The following is a 21,644-nucleotide window of genomic DNA, read 5'->3' on the forward strand; positions in this document are numbered from 1 at the left end:
ATGTTGTACACACTGTTCTTGCCCCCACCTTATGTAATGCCCACGGGCCCTTAAGGCTTCAATAAATAAATTAAATGAAAGAGGGGGGCACGACATAGGCGGAGAGCGATATTGTGAAGGAAGCAGCTGGGCTCGCTTTGTTCTTAGTATAGAGAAACTTCGTTGCATGCCAGTTTGAAGCGTGTAGTGTTTATTTATTTATTTATTTATTTATTTATTTATTTATTTATTTATATCGCCTGGAATGCTCCAAGAACGGAGAATTATGTGAGGGAGATTACATAAATAGGGGCAATGACAGCAGCATGAGCAACACGTTTATACAGAACTTAGTGACTGTTAGTAGCGGTCACTGAAAAGTAGGAAAATCATTATACAATGTTTAATGACAAGTGAGTAAGTTGAAAAACTAACCGTTTTTTGGGGCCTAATACGAGCTGGGTCACGAATATTCACGATGTGTTCGGGAAGACCATTCCAGTGAATGATTGCCTGCGGCAGGGCAGATGAAATAAATGCAACGGTTATACCAGAAATACGTTGGAAGCTTAGTGGGTTGTTTAAAGGACGTGAAGTGTGGTTTGGCTGTACAAGAGCCAGCGTTGAAGAGTAGGCACTGTAGACTATTCTTTGAAGTAGAAAGATTGGGGCGATTAATCTCCGTGATTGCAATGTAGAGAGAGAGATCGATGATTTGATGTTTGTTATGCTCGAGTGACGGCTGTAGCTTCAGGAAATGAAACGTGCAGCACGATTCTGAACTTATTCCATACAATTCATTAAATAAGCCTGATGAGGTTTCCAAGTGGGAGACGCGTATTCTAGTTCTGGACGAACAAATGTTTGGTAGGCGAGCTTACGGGTAGCGGCAGGAGTCCCATGAAGATTACATTTTAGATACCGAATGTGCGTGATGCTTTAGCTGTTACTTTCTGTACTTGAGTGGACCAACAGAGGTTACTCGTGGAATGCACGCCGAGGTATTTGTATCAACACGAGTGGGACATTGAAGTATAATTCAATAAGTAACTGAACGAAAATTTAGTTATTTTTCCGCCTGCATATCATTAACATGCACTTTTCGGTGTCATATGACATTTCCCATGATGTGCACCAAGTGGTTATGCGACCATGGTCTCTTTGAACTTCTACGTGATCAGAAGGTGAGCGTATTTTTCGGCAAATAATGCAGTCATCGGCGAGCAAGCGAATAGGGAAAGCAAGACGGAAATTTGGGCGAGTTGGTAAGTATTATTAATTTTGCTCACAGATCAACAAGAACGGGACACGAGAAGAAAGACTAACACAAATAAGCGCTGACTACTGACTCGTTTTCTTGATAAGTCTTTCTTTGTCTGTATATATGCGCCTATCCTTCTTCAATAAAAAAAACAGTTGATAGCGCTTGCTTGCGCTAGTCTTTCGTTTCGTGTCCCGCTCTTGTTGCGCTGTGAGCAAAATAACGAATAGTAGAAATAACGTTTGATGGCCGGTCATTTATGTAAATGAGGAAGAGCGATGGGCCCAGGACACTACAATAAGGTATGCCTGAAAGGACGTCGCTAAATGGGGATTGGTGACCGCTAACCACTGCAAACTGCTTGCGAGATGACAAGAAATTTCTTACCCATTAGGCAGTTAATGAGTCTAGGTTTAAGGCAGTCGATTTTAGCTATTAAACGTAAATGCGCGACGCGGTAAAACGAACACGCACTCTGAAAGTTCTCACCCATATTATATAGCAGTGTTTTAGTAAATGCGAATAGCTGAGTCTCACATGAGACTCCTTTCCTGAGCCCATACTGGTTAGTAAAAAATGGCTGTGGTTTACCTCAGCTCTGGTTAAACCTGGAGTGACGCAATAGCTACAGCTGGCCATGTGGAATTCGCTCAGTCGAATTGCAAAGTCAGTCTTCCGCCGCTGCGTTTCGCAGGGCGTTCCTTCTTCATCTTCGTCCCTGAACGTGGATTCTCTCGCCCCGTTTCCACTCCCTCCCACTCGGTCTCGCCGGCAGCTTCTCCGCACCACGTGACTAACCACGGCACCGCCACAGAACTCAAGCGCGGTCACGGAGCTCAAAAGTGGCCATGCAGCTGAAGGGGTGCCACGCTGCAATGAAGGCTCGAAGTGCTAGCGCAATATAGCTATCGCTGCAAAATCAGCGCGCACGGCAATGTCGGTTCTTTTAAGCTTGGGACAGTTCACAGTGACCTGCGGCTCATATATAAAGAACGCGAATTTGACCATCAGTGGCCTGCATTTCTGCGTATCGTACTACCAATGCGGCGTGCCCGTTCTATTTGCGATGGATTTATAGTAACGTCCAATTTATCCTTCCATAGCTCAATGACCTTTGTTTCCGCACTTGACCACGTCTCCGAAATATCGTTGAAGCCTCTAGCGAGCTATTTCTCTTTTGCACATGCCGGGCTCAAGTCTATTCGTTCATACCGAGCACAAGTCTATATTTTTGGTCACGTGTTATTTGTAGACCTGTTTCCTATGGCAGGCTTTGCAATAGCTTTTCTGGCTGAGGTCATGCCCAAAGAGTGTCAAAATAGCCAAGCTCTAACTGAATTTGGAGGCCTTTTCTCAGACGTGTTTGTTATGCCCTTGTCCTGTTAGAGTGTTATTTGTGGTAAAGAGTACTTAGCGAAATGAGGATCCACATGTGCATTGAATTTCAATTATGCCTGTAGTTACGTTGAAGGAAACTAATTCGATGCGTTCATTACGGACAATAAATTGACTTTCATTGTCTGTATTGTCGATCACAAGTAAAGTGCGCTACTATGCAGTGACATTACAGGATAGTATTTCACCTAGTAGAGAAAACTGGTGCTTACAGCTTCAGCACTGTATGTTAAACATAGAACACAGCAGTGAAATAATGCACAACACTGAAACTTATACTGCAGGCGCTGGGTACTTCTAACCTTCTAGAAGCAGTCTGAAAAGCTACGGTCATATATATTATGCATAAACTAGGTCTGTAGATCCAAAACATGCTATGTTGTAGGGCTACAATGGGTGGATTTATCGGTAATTCTTAAATAGGGACGGCCCCATTTGAAACATGTATCTCTAGGAGTTTTTTTTTGTGAGAAAAATGCGTTCAGCATGGTTTTACTATGTAAAATTGAAGGGTATTGGAGGCGGTAAAACTCCCACTCCCATATATCCTCCCCTGCCGTGGTACTATAAGCCTTCCGGCCTTCTTTGCTTTCGTCAAATATATGAGTGGTTCTCGCAATTGTGAATCAATACTCAATGTTGGCACGGCCACCTTTATGAACGTGTTTCGATGCTACATTTTGCATTGCGGGTCAAGAACTCGAACTTTTCAGTACCTTTGCCCATTCGCTCTGCTGTATGAGAAAGCATTCCTGGCATTGTCAGCCGCACGAAAACATGCCAGTAGGTAAATACAGTAATCAAGACCAAAAACAAAATGCAGGCGGAATTTTTTTGTCCTCACTGCTGCAGCAGAAGGCACTATTGACACAGCCAGCTGCCCAAACATACGCAATTGACAATGGAGATAGATTGCCATATTCAACCACAAGAGCAGCATTGAAATGCAGGCTGTACACTAAGCTTGGGTGGGACAATGCATGTCTGCACTGTTCACGAATCAGCCGAAAGCAGACACGTGCACACTCATTTTGCATAAAATTGAGTTGGTTGTGCTATCCACTAGAGAGTGTGATTAAAGTCGGGCCAGTATGCGGGCATAGCATGCAAACAACCCTACATTAAACACTTTGCTCAGAGATCTCATGCATGAAGTTTTAAATTCATTCTAGCAAAGAAGATATTTTTGCAACCTCATGAACACATTTCACCGCTGTCCACTCAAGAATACGAAGTGTTGCAGAAGGCGATTTAACTATAAGCCTCGTGCCAGAAAAGCTAGACACTGAAAGCTTCCAGGGTAGCCATGTACCAAACTTCACAGGAAATTTAAGTTTAGAGGCAGTATTTTACACTGCATTGAGGTGGGGTAGGTGATTCAGAAGCATCATGAAATAAACAGCGCGATCCAAGACACACAGCATAAAAAAGGAATGAAAGATGATACATGCCACAAAATAAAATCAGAGATTAGTGCGGCTACCCGCATTGGAAGATTGCGAAAGCGTTGACGCCTCTTCGACACTGGTCGCCTTTCACATTTGGCGCCATGGTTGTTTTCTCGTTCACATGATTTATTGGTTATGGATTGACTAAGATTATACCATCGTTTCATCCCGGCAACCATTTAGAGTTTTCAAATTTTCCGCCGCGCTTCTTTCCCACCCACACACTAAATTATCACTGCCTCTAAATTATCACACTTTTTCTATTTCCTGGTTGCGTTTCGATCAGTTGTCACTGGTCGCGTGATTCCCCATTTCGATTTTTCAAACTTGCAGCCGCACTTAAGCCTCATCCACACATCCGGTATTTAAATTTGGTGTTACACTGTAGCTCCGCCTAATTCCGGCGTTTTCAAATTTCGCGGCACTTTTGCGCTGCCCCGCCCACTTTTAGGACATTTTTGGCTCTAATTAGACAACTGTTCGGTCTATTTCGAAATTTTTTTTTTCGGCCACCATCCTCACATCATCTTCATTCGATTAACAGCCACTCGCTTGCTGCTGTCTCTTCTGAGTTGGCCACAACTGCTGCCGACACATTTTGCGGACACAATCCCCGCCGGCGTAGCTAATTAAAGCTGTCGCTTTAATAAGCTCTATTTCAGTGGCACCAAGAGTAACAGAATGCTTATAGGAGGAAAAAAGAGAGCACAAACATGCTCTGCAAAATGTATGCTGCATTTGGTTATCTTTTCCTTTGCAATATTACGGCAGTAGCTGTTAATTTATACACAATTTCGCTCAACTAAAATTTTGTGCCCTTCACTTCATCGGGTGAAATTAAACTTCTAACCCCTGATTAACACGAGACCACAATTAACCGGATTTAAGTATACCAGTACATTTCGCCAAGTGCAGCAAGGAACCCAGGGACACAAACGTACGCCTTGACAAACGAAGCAGGCAAAAGCGGTGAAAGACACTGCCTACCATGGTGGGCCACCGCTATAAGTGAAAGCGAGACTTCCTTCCCGTGCTTACCACAGTTGCGATCAGCGCCTTCGCCAAATGCTACTTGATTACGACCTTCGTTCGAACAAGAGAGAGGGGGTCACGCGGCAAAGCGCAATACCTGTAAGCTGCCGAATGTCTAGCACGAATATTTCCGAGATCTTCCGTAGATGAACAATGACCAGAAACCAAGCGCCACTCGCACTGGAGTCTCTTTAGACCGGCTTCTTCACTGGGTTTGAGAAGCACGCGCCGAGAAAAGTAAACAAGAGCACGGAGAAAAACAAACAAGAGCGCTCCTGGACTACATGGCACCGAGCTTGTTTCCGGCCTAAAAAAAATATTGGCTGTGGATTAACTCTGGGCAACCCTAGTTGAATTGCGAAGGCTTCGTTTCCCCAGCACGTCGTCTACGCAGCGTCTCACGTGTCGACGGCAGCGCCACCTGTTGGAGCGGGGCTGCGGCGTTGCTAGGCCACGGCGGCTCAAGGTCGTTCGTCAGCTGCGGCATACGGTATACGGCTTAAGTGCGCGACGAGCCGAAATGGGCCGCTGGCTGGAGTAGTGAAGCTTTCGCTTTAATGCGTCACCTGACAGCCTCTACTCTAAACATAGAGTAAGAACAACTCAGGAGGGGCCCTTCCCGTGCAACACGGGGGAAAAGTGGGGAGGAAATCACATCGTTTAATTTTTCTAGATCGGGAGGCCATCTTGTTCGGACAGCTTAACAACGGCGTCGTAGTTCCTGTTTTCAAGCGGGTGGCAGCAGCGGGCCGCGGCGTACCATTTGAGGTGCGCCGTAGGCGTACTTTCTTTAACTGCTAGAGTTTCTGTCTTTGGTAGAGCTCACAGGCTGACAGTGACTGCTTTCACTCATATCTCAAGATGCAATTCAGTGCAAAAGTTTTGTTTCATGCCCGGATTTGAACGCGCTTGTCGATGAAGATAGCACGGGCTTTTCGCCTACTGCGACGCTGCTCGGAGCAGTCGGGAGAGCAACGCTGCTGACTGAGGAGTATTCGCGCGGTTCGTTCGCCAGTGATTCAATAGGGAGTGCGCTGCAGAGCGGTCGTGTGCCTATTGTGCGAACGTGTCTTGTGCTTGCAATGTGCGTGTGTCATTCGCGCTCCTGTTTTCATCGGTAGTGAAACCGCGTTTCTACTTATGCGTGTTCTTGCAACGCTCCAGCGATTGCAACGGTTGTTGGTTATAATATAACTGTCATTTCTGTTTTTCGGCGATTTCGCTTGCATGAGCGGCGGATTTTATGACATGGGCTGAGAGGGATAATGTATAGGAAGCTGTTGCGCTCGCTTTTTTTTTAGTATATAGAAACTTTGTGGCATGCCTGTTTGAAGCGAGTAAAGTTGGAAGTATCGAATGAGCTATTTGCCTTTGGACGTGCCGGGCTCATGTGCATTCATTCATATCGAGACCAAGTCTGCATTTTTGGTCACACGCTATTTAGAGATCAGTTTCCTTTAGCAGGTTCAGCGATTAGTTTTCTTTCTGAGGTCTTGGACAAGGAGGGCGAAAAAATGGGAAGCCGTTTCTCACTTTATGACACCGAAAATGCTTCAACTCCCCATATGGTTTCTCGATTTTGTCTGCCACCCTTTGTGTACTGTATGAATGTTATTGCTCTAAGCTTTCAGTGTAATGAAGCTCTAACTGTATTTGGAGGCCTTTTCTCACATGCGTTTATTGTGCCCATGTCCTGTGATAGCGTAATTTCTGGTAAAAAGTACTTAATTAAATGAGAATGCACATATGTATTCAATTTCAAAGATGCCTGTGGTTACGTTGACACATAATTTCATGCCTTCATTACAAAGACTTTTATTGTCTGTATTCTGGACCACAAGTAAAGTTTGCTGCAGTGACATTACAAGCTGGTTTTTCACCAAGCAGGGAAAATTTGTGCACACAGCTGCAGCTCTGCACGTTAAACATGAAGCACAGCGCTGAAATAATGAACAACGCTGTGCTGAAGCCTATACTGAAGCCACTGGGTTTCTCCTAAACTTCTAGAAGCGCTCTGAAAAGCTACGGTCATGTATATATTAATTATTATGTACTGAACTAGATCTATGGATGTAAAACATGTCGCGTTGCAGTGTTACAAGGGTGGATTTAGGAATTATTCTTAAAGATGTGGGGGGGGGGGGGGGGTCTCATTTGAAACATGTATTATTAGGGTGTTTTTATTTAGAAAAGGGGGTTCTGCATTGTTTTTCTATTCAAAACCGGGACCAGTTGGTTGATCATTATGCGAAGGAATGCGCTAAAAGCGGCACAAGAAACACACACACACACACGACACAAGCGCAAACTAACAACTGTTTATTCCTTACGGAAGATGCGTTTATATACGCAACGTCAGTTTGTGAAAATGCAACCTTCCCATCATCAAACACGTGACCATCACCACGACACAGCATCTGCACTTATCATGTCAATTTCGGTTTTTGCAAGTGCAATAGAAGGAGTGCGTACACAGCGCGGCGGCATATGCATTGGTTCGTGCCTGGCTCCTGCACTTTCGAGACTGTACATGGCAAAGGGTGATCTCACCCTCAAACCAGAGCTTCCGCTATGTAGACGATTTCTTGCTGTGTTTTAGTGCAGAAAAAGCTGGCGCGGCTGACGCGGAGGCGATGGTTACGCTTTTTAAACGCATATTCGATGGCCTTCATCTCACGGATGAACTACCTGAAAAAGCGATGATAAGGTTCCTTGATCTACAAATACAGGAAACCCCTGTCCATACTTGCTGGTGGTATCATACAAAAAGTGAAAAAAGCACCATGAGATATGACTCCAGCCAGTCCAAGCTTGTCAAAAGGAGTATCGCCCAATCGTGTATGATGCAGAGCCTTACGCAGTCCTGCGATCACAAAATGAATGAGAGCATCAGCATGGAAATTAGTCGACTGACCGATAGTGGGTTCCCTGACAACATGATCGAGTTAGTGGCCGAAAAGTGCTAAAATCTCTGACGAGGAAAGGAATGAAGTCGAAAGAGCAAGGGAATAGAGAAGGATTGGTTGTTATACCGTATATTCATAAGGCATCGCACGGATTGAAGAAAGTGGTGAACAAACACCAAGTGAAAGTTGTATTTAGCGCACCAAAAAAAGCTGATAAGCTTCTGCAACAAGGCAAATGCGAAAGAAAAGTGAAAAGCGCAAGGAATGTGATATTTCTCATAGGGAAAGGTTCGTACCATGCCAGAAAGACATCATCTTTAAGATACCAATATCATGCGGAAAGCAATACATTGGGCAATCGGGTAGTTGTGTCAACACGAGACTTCTAGAGCATAATAATGACTGCGAAAAAATTAACCACCCCGGAAATCTGGCGCAACATTGCAGCAGGTGCAAGAAGAAATGCGAACCAATTTTCCACAGGACCACAATTGTAGGTAAACAGAAAGAAAGGGTTGAAAGAGAGATAGTCGAAGCGTTTTCAATCGAAAAGGCGGAAAAAGAAACGTGTGTAAGCACTCCCTCTTTTGCACTTACAAAAACCGAAATTGACATAAGTGCAGATGCTATGTCGTGGTGATGGTCACGTGTTTGATGATGGGAAGGTTGCATTTTCAAAAACTGACGTTGCGTATATAAACGCGTCTTCCGTAAGGAATAAAAAGTTAGTTTGCGCTTGTGTCGTGTGTGTGTGTTGTCTTCTTGTGCCGCTTTTAGCGCATTCCTTCGCATAATCAAAATTTGCCGCGTTTGGAGGGGGGCGACACTCCCACCGACATAAATCCTCCCCTGTCGTGCTACTATAGGCACTTCGGCCTTCTCCGTTTCTGCCCGCTCCATGAGTGGCTCTTGAAGTTCCGAATAAAAAGTCCTTGCTGGCGCGATGATCATAATAAATATATTATCATACGAAGTTTTGCATTCAGGCTCAAGGAGTCCGACTTCTTAGTATATTGGACGTGGTAAAAAACAGTACCGCGACGACGGACACGTACGAAGAAGGAAGGCGGACACGCGCTGACTAACAACTGATGCTTATTGCAAAGGCACAGGTATTGATACACTCCAAAAAACAACCAGGATACATGCTTCTCCGAAAACACTTCTAATCATGGGAATCTATATACTTAATCTCACAATCATTCAGAAGCGCCGAAGCTGTGCTTACACACGTTTCACCACTCACGTTGTTATGATATTCCTCGCACTGTTTCCTTGTTATTTTTCCCTATGCCTGCAAATAACGTTCTCCTATGGTAAAGAGGAGTGCACATTTTCTTAATAGGACAATCGGGGATATTATTCAGGGGGCAATCTTTGTATATGCAAGTCAACGTTGGACAATGGGGGGCCTTTTAACGAGGTCTTATGCTGACCTAGACGGGTGTTCACACAATTTCCCGTTTGGCCGATTTATTTCTTGCCACCAGAAAAGTCAATGTTATAGACTACCATTTCAGCCCATGGCGTGAAGTTCTTTTGGTGGTTTATCTTTCAGACTCTATTCCCGTTTGTTTTCTGTTTTTTTAGCCTTTGATTTCCCATCTTTTATGGTACATATTTTTCCAAGTTTTTCGGCGCTGAGAACAGCACTTGAATGCCATATCTGGCGCCTACATTTTTTAATTTCTAACAAACAATGGCGACAGAATTTGAACAATGGCGACAGAATTTGAAACAAGAAACGGATCACCAATCAAGACTGCTAAGGAGCTTTTGCAAAAAGCTTGACATGGAATGTTGCCAGGTGTTACGCTCCGTAACTATACACGGGAAAGGAATTTTGGGTTTATGCGTTTTCGCAGAGAATAAAATAACTAGACAATTTGTGCACACAAATTATCTAGAAAATTTATGTAGACAAAATATCTAGACAATTGTTAGTAGTTCACAGAAAAAATGTCTAGACATTCGATATCAAGCTTTTTGCAAAAGCGCCTTAGCAGTCATGTGGTTGGTGATCCGTTTCTTGTTTCAATTTCTGTCGCCATTCTTGAGTATTTTCAACGCTGTAACCCGGGTTCGAGTGGCACGTTAGGTATCGATGTGGAAGATTTGTTTTATTCCCTACCTCAAGATAACCTCTTGCAATGTCTTAAGAAAAGCGTAACTAGTGACAATGACGAAGAGAGATTTATTGCGGATTGTGGGGTATCTGTGGAGTCGTTTTTGGAACTTTTGACGTTTTACCTGCAATAGACTTTTTTTGAGTGGGAAGGTAAACTGCTTGCTCAATAAGCTGGGGTGAGCATAGGTTCCGAAGTAACACCGGTGCTTAGTAATATGTTTCTGAGTCATGTTGACAGGGCGATAAAAACGAAGTTCGCAGATTGCGTAAAACAGTTGTTTAGGTATGTTGATGATTATTTAATTTTTGTTGAGAAAACAAATTTTAAGAGCCACGTAGAAGAAAACTAACGGTCTTTGTTATTTGCGGACAAGGTTTAAGGCTCACCTTCAATCTTCCGGAGAACAACGAGCTACAGTTTTTAGACTTAAGATTGGCCCTGAGCCGTGATCACTTCTGCTGGTCTTTTCAACAGCGCTCAGAGAAGCCCTTGCTTAGTTATCGCTCAGCCCATTCTAAGTTAGTTAAATGTGGTATAACCGTGGCATGTTTAGGATCAGCACTTTCAAAATCTTGTGTGCATGGAATGGCAAATAGTTTTAGTCAGCAGGTTAGTAGATTACAATCGGCAGCCTTTCCGGAAGAGGTAATCTTGCTTGCGTGCCATAAAAACCAGAGGAAACTAAAATCTTTCAAGAATCGTCGTCCATCAGAGCAGTCTGACAGGAAGAGGCAAGCGGTTATACCATATGTTCATTGTTTGTTACTCAAATTTAAAAAATGTAGGCGCCAGATATGGCATTCAAGTGCTGTTCTCAGCCCCGAAAAAACTTGTAAAAATATGTACCATAAAAAGATAGGAAAGCAAAGGCTAAAAAACAGAAACCAAACGGGAGTAGAGCTTGCAAGATAAACCACCAAAATAAGTTCACGCCATGTGCTGAAAGGGTTGTCTATAACATTGACGTTTCTTCTGGCAAGAAATAAATTGTCGAAACGGGAAATTGTGTGAACACCTGTCTAGGTCAGCATAAGGCCTCGTTAAAAGTCCCCACCATCGTCCAACCTTGCGTTACATTTCATAGATTGCCCCTCAGTAATATCCCGGTTTCCCCCGATAAGAAAACGTACACTCCTCTTTTCTATGACACAAAAGTTATTTGCAGGCATAGGCAAAAATTAACAAGTGAACTGTGTGAGGCATATCACATCCACGGGAATGGTGAAACATGTGTAAGCACAGCTTCGGTGCTTCTTCGTGATTGTGATATTAAGTATATCGATTCCCATGATTAGAAGTGTTTTCGGAGAAGCATGTATCCTGGTTGTTTTTTTGAGTGTATTAATACCTGTGTTTTTCCAATAAACCTCAGATTTAGTCAGCGCTTGTCCGTCTTCTTTCTTCGTACGTGTCCGTCGTCGCTGCGCTGTGTTTTATTAGCGTAAGATGCACCAACTAGCTCTGTTGTCGGTTATTCTGCTGTTCTTCTCACTATATTTTTTTATCCTGACGGCTGTATGAGAAAGCATTCCTAGTACGGCCAGCCACACAAAAAGTTGTTATGCAGATAATTACAGTATTCAAGACTAAAAACAAAACATTGCCACACTTTTTTTAACTCTCTGCTACAGCAGAAGGCATTGTTGATACAGCCAGCAGCCCAAACATATGCAACGGAATATTGAGATTGCGATATTCAACAACAAAAGCAGCATTAAAAGGCAGGTGGAACACTTAGCTGTGGTGTGACCAGGCATGGCAGCATTGTTGACGACTTAGCCAAAAACCAGGACATGCAAGCTCCTTCAGCATAAATACTAGAGGGTTGGGCTTTCCACCAGAGAGTGGGATTAAAGTGCGGACAGTATGTGGACCAATGTTATGTATTCGAGCGTAGCATGCAAACAACCCGACATTAAAAAGCTTGCTCAGGGATACCATGCATGAAGTTCTTAATATATTCTAGCAAATTAAGATATTTTTTGCGACCTCTTGAGCACATTTGACAGCAATCCACTCAAAAATACAAATTGTTGCAGTGGGAAATTTAAATATAAGCCTCGTGTCAGCAAGCTGGACTGGGAAAGCTTCCATTGTAGTCATGTGCTTAAACTTTTCAGGAAGCCTAAATTTAAAGGCAGTACGTTACACTGCATTAAGGTGGGATAGTTGGTTCAGAAGTATCATGAAATACACAGCGCGATTCCAGGCACAAAGTATAAAAAAACAATGGAAAATGATACAAGGCACAGAGTAGCAAGGTCTATTTAAATGGCATCATTTGTAAAAGTTTATATCAGAAAAAAAGAGAGAACACAAGCAAGCCTTTTCTTCAAAATGTATATAAAGAAGATTTGGTTTTGTTCTTTTGCTATATTTTGGCAGCAGCTGTGTATTTATATACAGTTTCACTGAACTGAAATTTTGTGCGTTTCACCTCATCTGGCGAAGTTGACTTTCTACCCCAACAATTAACACGAGACTATGATGAACCGGATGTAGGTATACCTGTATGTTTCGCCAAGTGCAGCCTGCAAGGAACCTAGCTGGGACGCATACCTACGCCGTCGCAAAACGATGCAGGCAAATGCGGCGAACGACACTGCACACCACGGTGGGCCACTGCAATAAGTGAAAGCGAAAGTTCCTTCCCATGCTTACCGCAGTTGCGATAAGCGCCTTCGCTAAATGCTACTTGATTATGACCATGCAAGCTCGGACTGTTTCTCTCGAACAAGAGAGCAGGCCTTACGCAGCAAAGAGCAATAACTGGAAGCATCCGACTGCCTCGCACGAACGCTTCCGACGCTTCCCGTACATGAACAACGGCCAGAAACCAAGCGCCGCTCGCACTGGAGTCTCTTTAGGCCGGCTCCTTCGCGTGGTTTGAAACGCGCGCGCGATCAGTAAACAAGAACATGGAGAAACATAAACAAGAGCGCGCCCGGGCAATATGGCGCCGAGCTCGCTCCCGGCTTCAAAAAATGACACATGACGGCCTCTCCGAATTTTGGTTCCTCCATGGGCGAGGTTCGGCGAGTCACGTGTTTAGATAGTTGCGAGGCGAGCGAGCGGCTAGCCTCAACGCGCCCAGCTGTGGCGAGGCGTGGAGAGACACGTGTCGTGACATCAGACAAAGCAGAATTCTCTGCTAGTTGTTTATGATTCATTATAAACATTAAACTAGCGCTTAAGACGTGGACATAGAAAATCAGAAGTTTTATATCTTGAAAGAAGTTTTATATCATAAAAACAGTCTGCCGCGCGTGTTATATTGGTGTCTGAGGTCTTGAGGATTTTCCTCTGGTGCGCGCGCTTCTCCCACCCCAAATGTATGCATGTTTGTCCTGTGAAATTAAAAATTCAGTCGATGTTTAGCGCTCGTCCTGTCTGCTTATTTTGTAAGTCCACGCGTTAAGCGCTCCTCTTACGTTTATAATGACCTCAAAGCCAAGTCTCCGCTCCTATAAGTAGAGCAGTCTGGGAGGCCCTGCTGCGGAGCGAGGGTTCCTGCAGACCAGCAACTAGCTGTCCGCATGGGGGTTAAAGCCGCGAAGAACCAAAGTATCTTCGACAGTCTCTAGTCGCTTAGGTCCCCGTCCCCTGGTCCTGCGTGCCAGGGGAGGGGGCTAGGGGGCCTCCATTATCAGTGGAAATAAAGTCTTATTCATCATCATGTGCTCCTCCTGGTTCGAAGGTCAAATTTCATAGCCAGCTGGCCTTTAGCTTTTTACGAGAAGAGTAGACGTTTCGGCCTAAAACTAAAACAGGGATTTGGTCTTCTTGCGGAGAGAACAGACAGCGTTGCGTCCGCCGCTTTCGTGCACACTGGGAATGCACGGCTACCACGAGCAGGCCACAATTGGTCAGCTACATACATGGTTAGACCGTCGGCGCTCTAACCTCGACAACGGTGTCGCTCTAGCTCGCGGCACCTGTGAACTGATGTCCTGCGTTGGCTGACTCCACAAGTGGCTACCAGCAAAAGAGGCAGTCTCCGGCGGTTACAAGGGATTAAAGGAGCAGGAGTGTGGACGAGCAAATGTCTGTATTTCTCTCAGCACGCAAAGAACATCTCATTTCAGCCTTTATTTCGGAGACAATGTTCATATTTTGCAGCGCAGAAAGCACAAAGCAGATATTTTTTGATCTGATCCTACTTGACAGCGTTGTCAAAGTGCACGGGGCTTCACCATAACATGGAACATAATGCACCGTTGAACTTCGAAGGCAATATTTTTTTTTCCGCATCAAGAGCGATTGATTTAGTCAACCTGCTATTAAATACAATAGTTCAATATTTTAATAACATTGTTTTATTGAAAATATCTGTATTTACTCAATAATCGTAGAACATGTTGGTCTCCTGAGCGACCTTCCATTTGTCATCTAAGCATTTAAATTAATTTGTAAACATATATCTTCAATATTTCGCCCAATGAAGCTGGCTCGACCGAGAGACGAAATACTAGCGGCTGCTACGAACATCACTCACTAAAGTTCGAACGGCTTAATTGGATTAAAATGGCTTCCATAATTAAAAACTTGTTGCTTATGCCGTGACACAGTGCAATTTTTTCAAGTTTTTAACTTATGACGTTCAGTCGTTTCTGTAGATTGCACCAATGCGCGGTACAGTTTCATCCATGCGAAAGAATCACTATTCAGAGCTGAGACAGCCTGACCTGTGTAAATAGTCTTTGCGACTTTCTTCTTCTCGTTATTCAAGTGGCGTTATGTCCTTTAGAACACACCAATCTTAATTCTACTGTTGGTCAAATGTTGTACAATCCTTTCTGGTTATCAAAGAAAAATAGGTAAATGGGCTTTGAACAGTTTCAGTGAAATTTCTACGTAGTGTAATGCAGGGCACACCTGAAATTGGCGACCTTCGGCTGTGAAGTCCTGTCCCACAGTGCTCTGAAATGAAGCGGTAAAATGGTAACACTCACTTTTTTGAAGTCCTTCACAGTCTGAATGGAAGAGGCCAACCTGAGCGGCAACCTGTTTAATGCGATAAAAAAATAGGCAACAATTTGAGATTGCGTTACTTATTATTAAGTCGGCAGTTCGCGAAAGGTGAGAAAGGAGGCGCAGGGTAAAAAGTTGAACTTATCTGATTCACGGGGCACTAAATTCTAGCAAAAATAAAAATGAAATGAGGGGCGGGGCGGGGGGACACTAACATTCCGTCTCAAGGGTATCCCGCAATAGCGTTAGTGGGTGTATGCCCGTATATACAGAATTGTTCATTCTCTGGGAGCCCTCATACCACTCCTGGAGCAGTGGTGCAGTGGTTAAGCTATGCGCCCCTGCCAATGGGATGGCAGGTGCTTTCTCCGGTGCATGGCTTGTGCGGCGCAGGTTGCTCCTCCTGAGCAATCTCTCTCGGCCGATTCGTTTACCTGCCACCTGCCACGGTGCGAAGTTTGCTGAAAATACTGTGGGCAGGTTGTGACGTGGCCGCAAGATTACGCGAACTCTCTAGGTAGCCCACCTTTCTCCTTGGCTGCTTCTCTGGGGGTTTTTCGTGGATGTTTCGCTCAGGGTCAACGGCGCCGACGACTAAGGTCAGCCTGCTGTCCCTGGAGATATTTTCCGCCAAAATTTAACTTCGGCTTCATCTACGCGCCATTCAAGTTACGGCTATCTGACTGTCGACGTTCCAACTTGAACGAAATGTTTTTTAGAACAGTATATTGTCACGTAGTGGTGACGGCAGTCGAAGCAGCGATGAAGACGGACGAAAGGGTCTTCTAAAAGAAAACTGTTTATTGGGCTGACTTGTACCCAAAATGGACTGAATCACTCGGCGGCGGCGAAGCGACAAGCGTGCTCGGCGGTCGTCGAACAGAATGCCGGCCGCTGTCGGCCGTGCTCAATTTAAAGCTGATAGCCAACTTTCAAGATAAAGAGCGCAAAGTTACTAGAACATTCCGGAACAAGTAGAATCAGCTCTGCCTGGCTGCGATCAATCGAGATAAATCTAGTCGCGTCTTGCGTAGCAAACAAAGCGATAAAATGATGTGGCGAAAGATTTGAAAAACGAACACACTGCAAATATTCGCGGCATTACTCCCCTCTCAAAGAAGCATCTACCCAATGCATTAAAACAAATAATGCGACTAGTAAGGAAAAAAAACGGATCTTGCGAAAATAGAGCATGGAAATGCAGCGGCCTTTAGCATTTCGGCAGCGGCGGCAGCACCCTGCAATCACCGCTAATTTTCGGCACTGTCCTCACGTTGTCGCAGGAATAGACGCTGGTTTCGGACATAGCAGTGCCTGCCGCTTGGGCCCGTGGGGAGTTTCGCCATCGGGGTCAGCTGCAAGAGGGATCATCTGCCGACATTTTCGGAAGCTTTGACCAACCTGACCGGGCTGCCTCGTACTGCGGGACTACTGCGCAGGCGCCATTTTCAGCGGACCACATCAAGATAAATAGCGTGCCTTCCTGCGGCGGCGGTCATTTCGGCAGCGGCGGCAGCACCCTGCAATCACCGCTAATTTTCGGCACTGTCTTCACGTTGTCGCAGGTCAGTAATTAAGTCAAACACTTTTCGCATAGTGCTGTTGCTGCTTCCGCTGCCGAAAATTTTGCTCCTTGCAATGTCAATATTGTGTCCAACATGTCATCTGTCTATATCTGACGACTGTTCTGTAGAGTGTAGCGAATGTCGTCGCATGTATCATTTAGGAAAGTGTGCAGGAATCACAGAAAAATCTTTCAAAGGTAAAAATGCTGCACAGAAGGAAACTTCGCGGTGTCCGCCCTGCCGTAGTCCGGGACCAGCTTCCGTAGAAAGTAATAACCATGATAGTTCAGATATGAAAGCAATTCTGTCTTCCATTAACAAGAAGCTTGAAAGTCTTCCGATTTTGACAGAAAGGTTCAAAAGATGGAGCATAGTCTACAGTTCATGTCAAACAAATTTGACGATCTTGAAAAAACAATCAGTCGCCAGGACAATGAAATTAAAGAGCTAAGAAAAAAGGAAGCAGAACTGGAGGCAAAAGATGCTACTCGCGCAACCGCACAAAGTGATCTTGAGCGACAAGCAAATGAGCTGGAATACAGAAGCAGAAGGCTGAACTTGGAAATTCATGGGGTCCGTGTAGTGCCGCATGAAAACCTGATTGTATCACTAAACACAGTCGCTGACAAACTTAAAGTTCCTCATGTAGTCGAACAGGACGTGGTATCTGTTCATAGGCTACCAGCAAGACCAGAGACAATACGAGGAATAATTGTTCGCTTTGTTCAGCAACAAATAAGGGATGCGTGGTTAACGAACAAAAGTAACCTGAAACAGTCTGACCCGATGGTTTTCATTCAAGAGAATCTGACGCGGCACTGCCGGGAACTGCTCCGTGAATCAAAGAAAATGGCTAAGGATAAAGGCTACGAATACGTCTGGTATAGCCACAGTAAGGTTCTGGTGCGGAAGACGAAAGGAGCACGTGCTGTTCACATTGGGGGCTATGATGACCTTAACCGACTCTAGACAAGCTAATCACCGTTATGTTCCTTTGTGAAAGTAACTTCAATGACAAATCACCATTATTATCTGCCAAATGACCTAAACGACATTGTATGTCGGCTACACCCTAATTGATGCAGATGCGTGCACCTAAATGCGAGGTCGATTAGAAATAAAGTCTCGTGCCTAGAAGAGTTCTTCACTGAATTTTCATTCCAATACTCCGCCATAATGCTGACTGAAACTAGGAGCACTAACGAATGCGACGTCTTTAGACTGTCCAATTACAGAACATTTTATTTAAATCGCATGCACGGCCGTGGTGGGGGTGTTGCTTTGTTAGTTTACGGAAGCGTTGAATGTCAGCTATTGGATTATTTTACCCAGACAAACCCTGATTATGAAATGCTTTGTGTACGTGCAAACAATAACGTGTTTTCAGTTTGTTATCGTCCACCAAATGGCGATATTGCAAAGTTTTTTGATTTTTATGATCAATTCCTTTCATATATGGCCGAAAATAAGTATACATTAATTGCTGGGGGAGACTTTAATATTGACATCAGTTCTACAGGCTCTGTTAGCCGTGACTTTAATACTATCATACTGTCTAATGGTTTCATAAATACAATTAACATACCCACGAGAGTGGCACTTGAATACAGGTCAGTCCTAGATCTTTTTATTACAAATTTGTCTGAAAATAATAATAGGTCAGGTGTTTTGTCATGTTGTATCAGTGACCATCTTCCAATATTTTTATGTGCGGAGCTATTGACACAAAGTAGAGCAAAGCCTCGAATAATAAAGTTTCAGTTAATTACACCTGTGGCGCTCAGTGCATTTCGTAACAGTCTATTGGAGCGATGTAAGAAAATCTCTTGACGCAAACAATGCTTACGATAAATTTATTACAATTTTCAAGCGATTATATCACTTGAATTTTCCATTAAAAGAGCGCAGATTAAATCGCAAAACACGAAAACCATGGATAACGCCGGAGATGCGTCATCAAATGAAAACAAGAGATAAACTTTACCAAACATTTCTACATACTCATTTACTGGAGGACTGGCTGGCCTTCAAGTCTTATCGTAACAAACTTACAAAATTGCGATCCGCGAGAAATCAGTATCAATCCACATATCTTGAAGTTCCTGGCAATCGTTCTGATGTACTGTGGTCTAGATTAAACACACTCCTTCATCGCGGCCATTGTACCACCCCTGTTTCCAAACTAGAAGTAGACGGTATTGATATGGATGGATCAGATTTGGCTGACGCATTTATAATTTTTTCACTGGTATGAAAACGACCGGAACCCCGGATGATGCGTGCGAATACGTAAGTGCTCACAACGCTCAGTCATTGTACTTGTGTCCTGTCACCGCCCACGAAGTCTTATCAACAACAAAAAGAATAAAAAATAGCGCCAGTTGTGATAGCGACGGAATTCAAATACGTCCTGTCAAAGAGGTGTCTGATGTTATCGCGCCGATTTTAGCCGTTATCTTTAACAATTGTTTAACTAACTCTGTCTTTCCTTTAAATATGCAAATAGCAAAAGTGACCGTACTTTACAAAAAAGGTGACCGAAATAACTTTGGCAATTACAGACCCGTGTCTATCTTGCCTGTGTTCTCAAAGGCCTTCGAAAAAATTCTGCACACTCGATTTTCAACTTTCATTGAAAAATATAATTTATTTACACCTAACTAATTTGGTTTTCGGAAAAATAAATCAGTTGAACTGGCGCTCCTGGAGCAAAAAGAGTATATTCTTAAACAATTTGAAAATAAGGCACTCATTTTCGGTATTTTTATTGATTTTTCAAAGACCTTTGATTTGGTAAACCATAAAATATTGTTGAAGAAATTGCATTGCTATGGTATTCGTGGACAAGCCCTAACGCTTATCGACTCTTATTTATCGAACAGACAGCAGGTCGTTCAGATAAGCGACTCTATTTCCGGAGTGAAACCTTTGCTGTGTGGAGTACCACAGGGCAGTATTCTAGGCCCACTATTATTTAATATCTATCTTAATGACATTGTAAATATAAATTGCGAGGCGAAATACATATTATATCCTGATGATACCAGCATACTTTTTTCAGGGCATGACATTCATGAGCTTATCAGAACTTGTAATCACACAATGAAAACACTAGAGAGATGGTCAGCGGCAAATGCTATGCGTATTAACGAAAATAAAACAAAAGCTGTTATATTCCGACCAAAAAATAAAATTATTCCACCACATGAAAACATAGTACTGAGTACTCACACTATTGAAATAGCTGACCATTTTAAATGTCTGGGCATATTTTTTTCCGCGAATATGAGTTGGGATTACCACGTAAGACATGTTCTGCAAAAATTAGCTCAGGTGACAGGTGTAATTGGTCGCCTTCGATACTTACTTCCAAAAGGAATCAAGCTTCTACTCTATCATTCGCTCTTTAGCTCTCATTTAAATTATTGCCACCTAGTATGGGGTACAACGACGGCCACAAATCTAAATCAAATATACTTGGTTCAGAAAAAATGTATTAGGCATATTTTCAATGCACCTTTTGCAGCATCTACTAATGTTTTATTCTGCATTTCAGGAATAGTTAAAATACACCAGACATACAATTATACGTTAAGCAGAAAATTCAAATTAGAAACTTGTAAGAGCATAACAAATTTGCGCGTTCTGGCCAATTTAAGAATTAGGCATTTAAATTATCCCACGCGTCATGGAGAAAAGTGGGAAGTAGACACAGTACGATTAAACTCCGGAAAAAAGCGCTTGTCTTACACTCTTCCGTCCCTCCTCAATCGCTATGACCTTAACAATTTTGACTTATTTGATTGTTCATATCAGGATATCCGCAAGTTATACACAGTGATGTATAGCTCTGATATTTCCACTACTTAACACTGGTTATACTACAATCTTCGTCTCGTTTATCAAATCCATAACCGTATTGAATTGTTTCATCTGGTTGTATGTAATTATCTGTAACAAATTGATTTCTATATTGTATTTTCCTGTACATTCAGTGTATTAATTCTACACATTTTGTAATTTGATAGCATTTCAGATATTCATTTTTCTAAGAAACTGTGTTGTATTCATTTTTGACGACTGTAAAAACTGCCTTCTGTATTACCTTAGCATTTCCTTTACTTAGTGTGTGCCCTATAGCCTGTTAAGTTTCAATTTTTGATTTATTTTACGGTAGTGCTGTTACCGCTCCGAAATTTTTGCATGGGGCTGTGGCCTAGTCAAGCTGTTCTGAAAAACAGCTTTTTGTCACAGTCCTTCTTTCTGTATCACTGACAGAATGAAAATAAAGATTGATTGATTGATTGATTGATTGATTGATTGATTGATTGATTGATTGATTGATTGATTGATTGATAATACGGCTTCAGACGGACTACACGGACAACGTCTGGTCGTACGCGGCGTCGCTGGGATGCAGTCATTGCGTCAGGGATGACTTCATAATCCAGTTCACCCAGCCGACGAAGAACCTTGCACGGGCCGAAATAGCGGCGCAAAAGCTTTTCACTCAATCCACGGCCGCGAATGGGCGTCCACACCCAGACTTGGTCTCCTGGCTTATATTCCGCGTTGCGTCTTCGTAGGTTGTAGCGTCTGGCGTCACACCACTGCTGATCTTTGATCCGTAATCTGGCAAGCCTTCGAGCTTCTTCTGCACGTTGAAGGTAGGCGGCAACGTCGACGTTCTCTTCTTCTGTAACGTTGGGCAGCATGGCGTCTAGCGTGGTCGTGGCCTCCCTGCCATGGACGAGCCTAAAAGGCGTCATCTGGGTGGTCTCCTGCACTGCGGTGTTGTAGGCGAATACCACGTAAGGCAGGATTACATCCCAGGTTTCGTGTTCGGCATCGACATACATGGCGAGCATATCGGCGATGGTTTTGTTCAGGCGCTCGGTCAGTCCGTTGGTCTGCGGATGGTATGCAGTTGTCCTCCGGTGGCTGGTTTGGCTGTAACG

General features: G+C 43.6%; 1 protein-coding gene across 3 annotated transcripts in view; it reads right to left on the reverse strand.

Moving 5' to 3' along the window:
• The window catches only part of LOC144103818 (uncharacterized), a 205,264-nt gene that overhangs the window by 156,019 nt on the left and 27,601 nt on the right, over positions 1-21,644 (reverse strand). For all 3 annotated transcript variants that reach the window (XM_077636519.1, XM_077636518.1, XM_077636517.1), the window contains exon 4: positions 15,103-15,154. In XM_077636519.1, the coding sequence (XP_077492645.1) occupies positions 15,103-15,154 (52 nt within the window). The remainder of the gene's footprint in view (positions 1-15,102; positions 15,155-21,644) is intronic.

This window comes from Amblyomma americanum, chromosome 9 (genome assembly GCF_052857255.1).
Source record: "Amblyomma americanum isolate KBUSLIRL-KWMA chromosome 9, ASM5285725v1, whole genome shotgun sequence".
Lineage (NCBI taxonomy): Eukaryota > Metazoa > Arthropoda > Arachnida > Ixodida > Ixodidae > Amblyomma > Amblyomma americanum.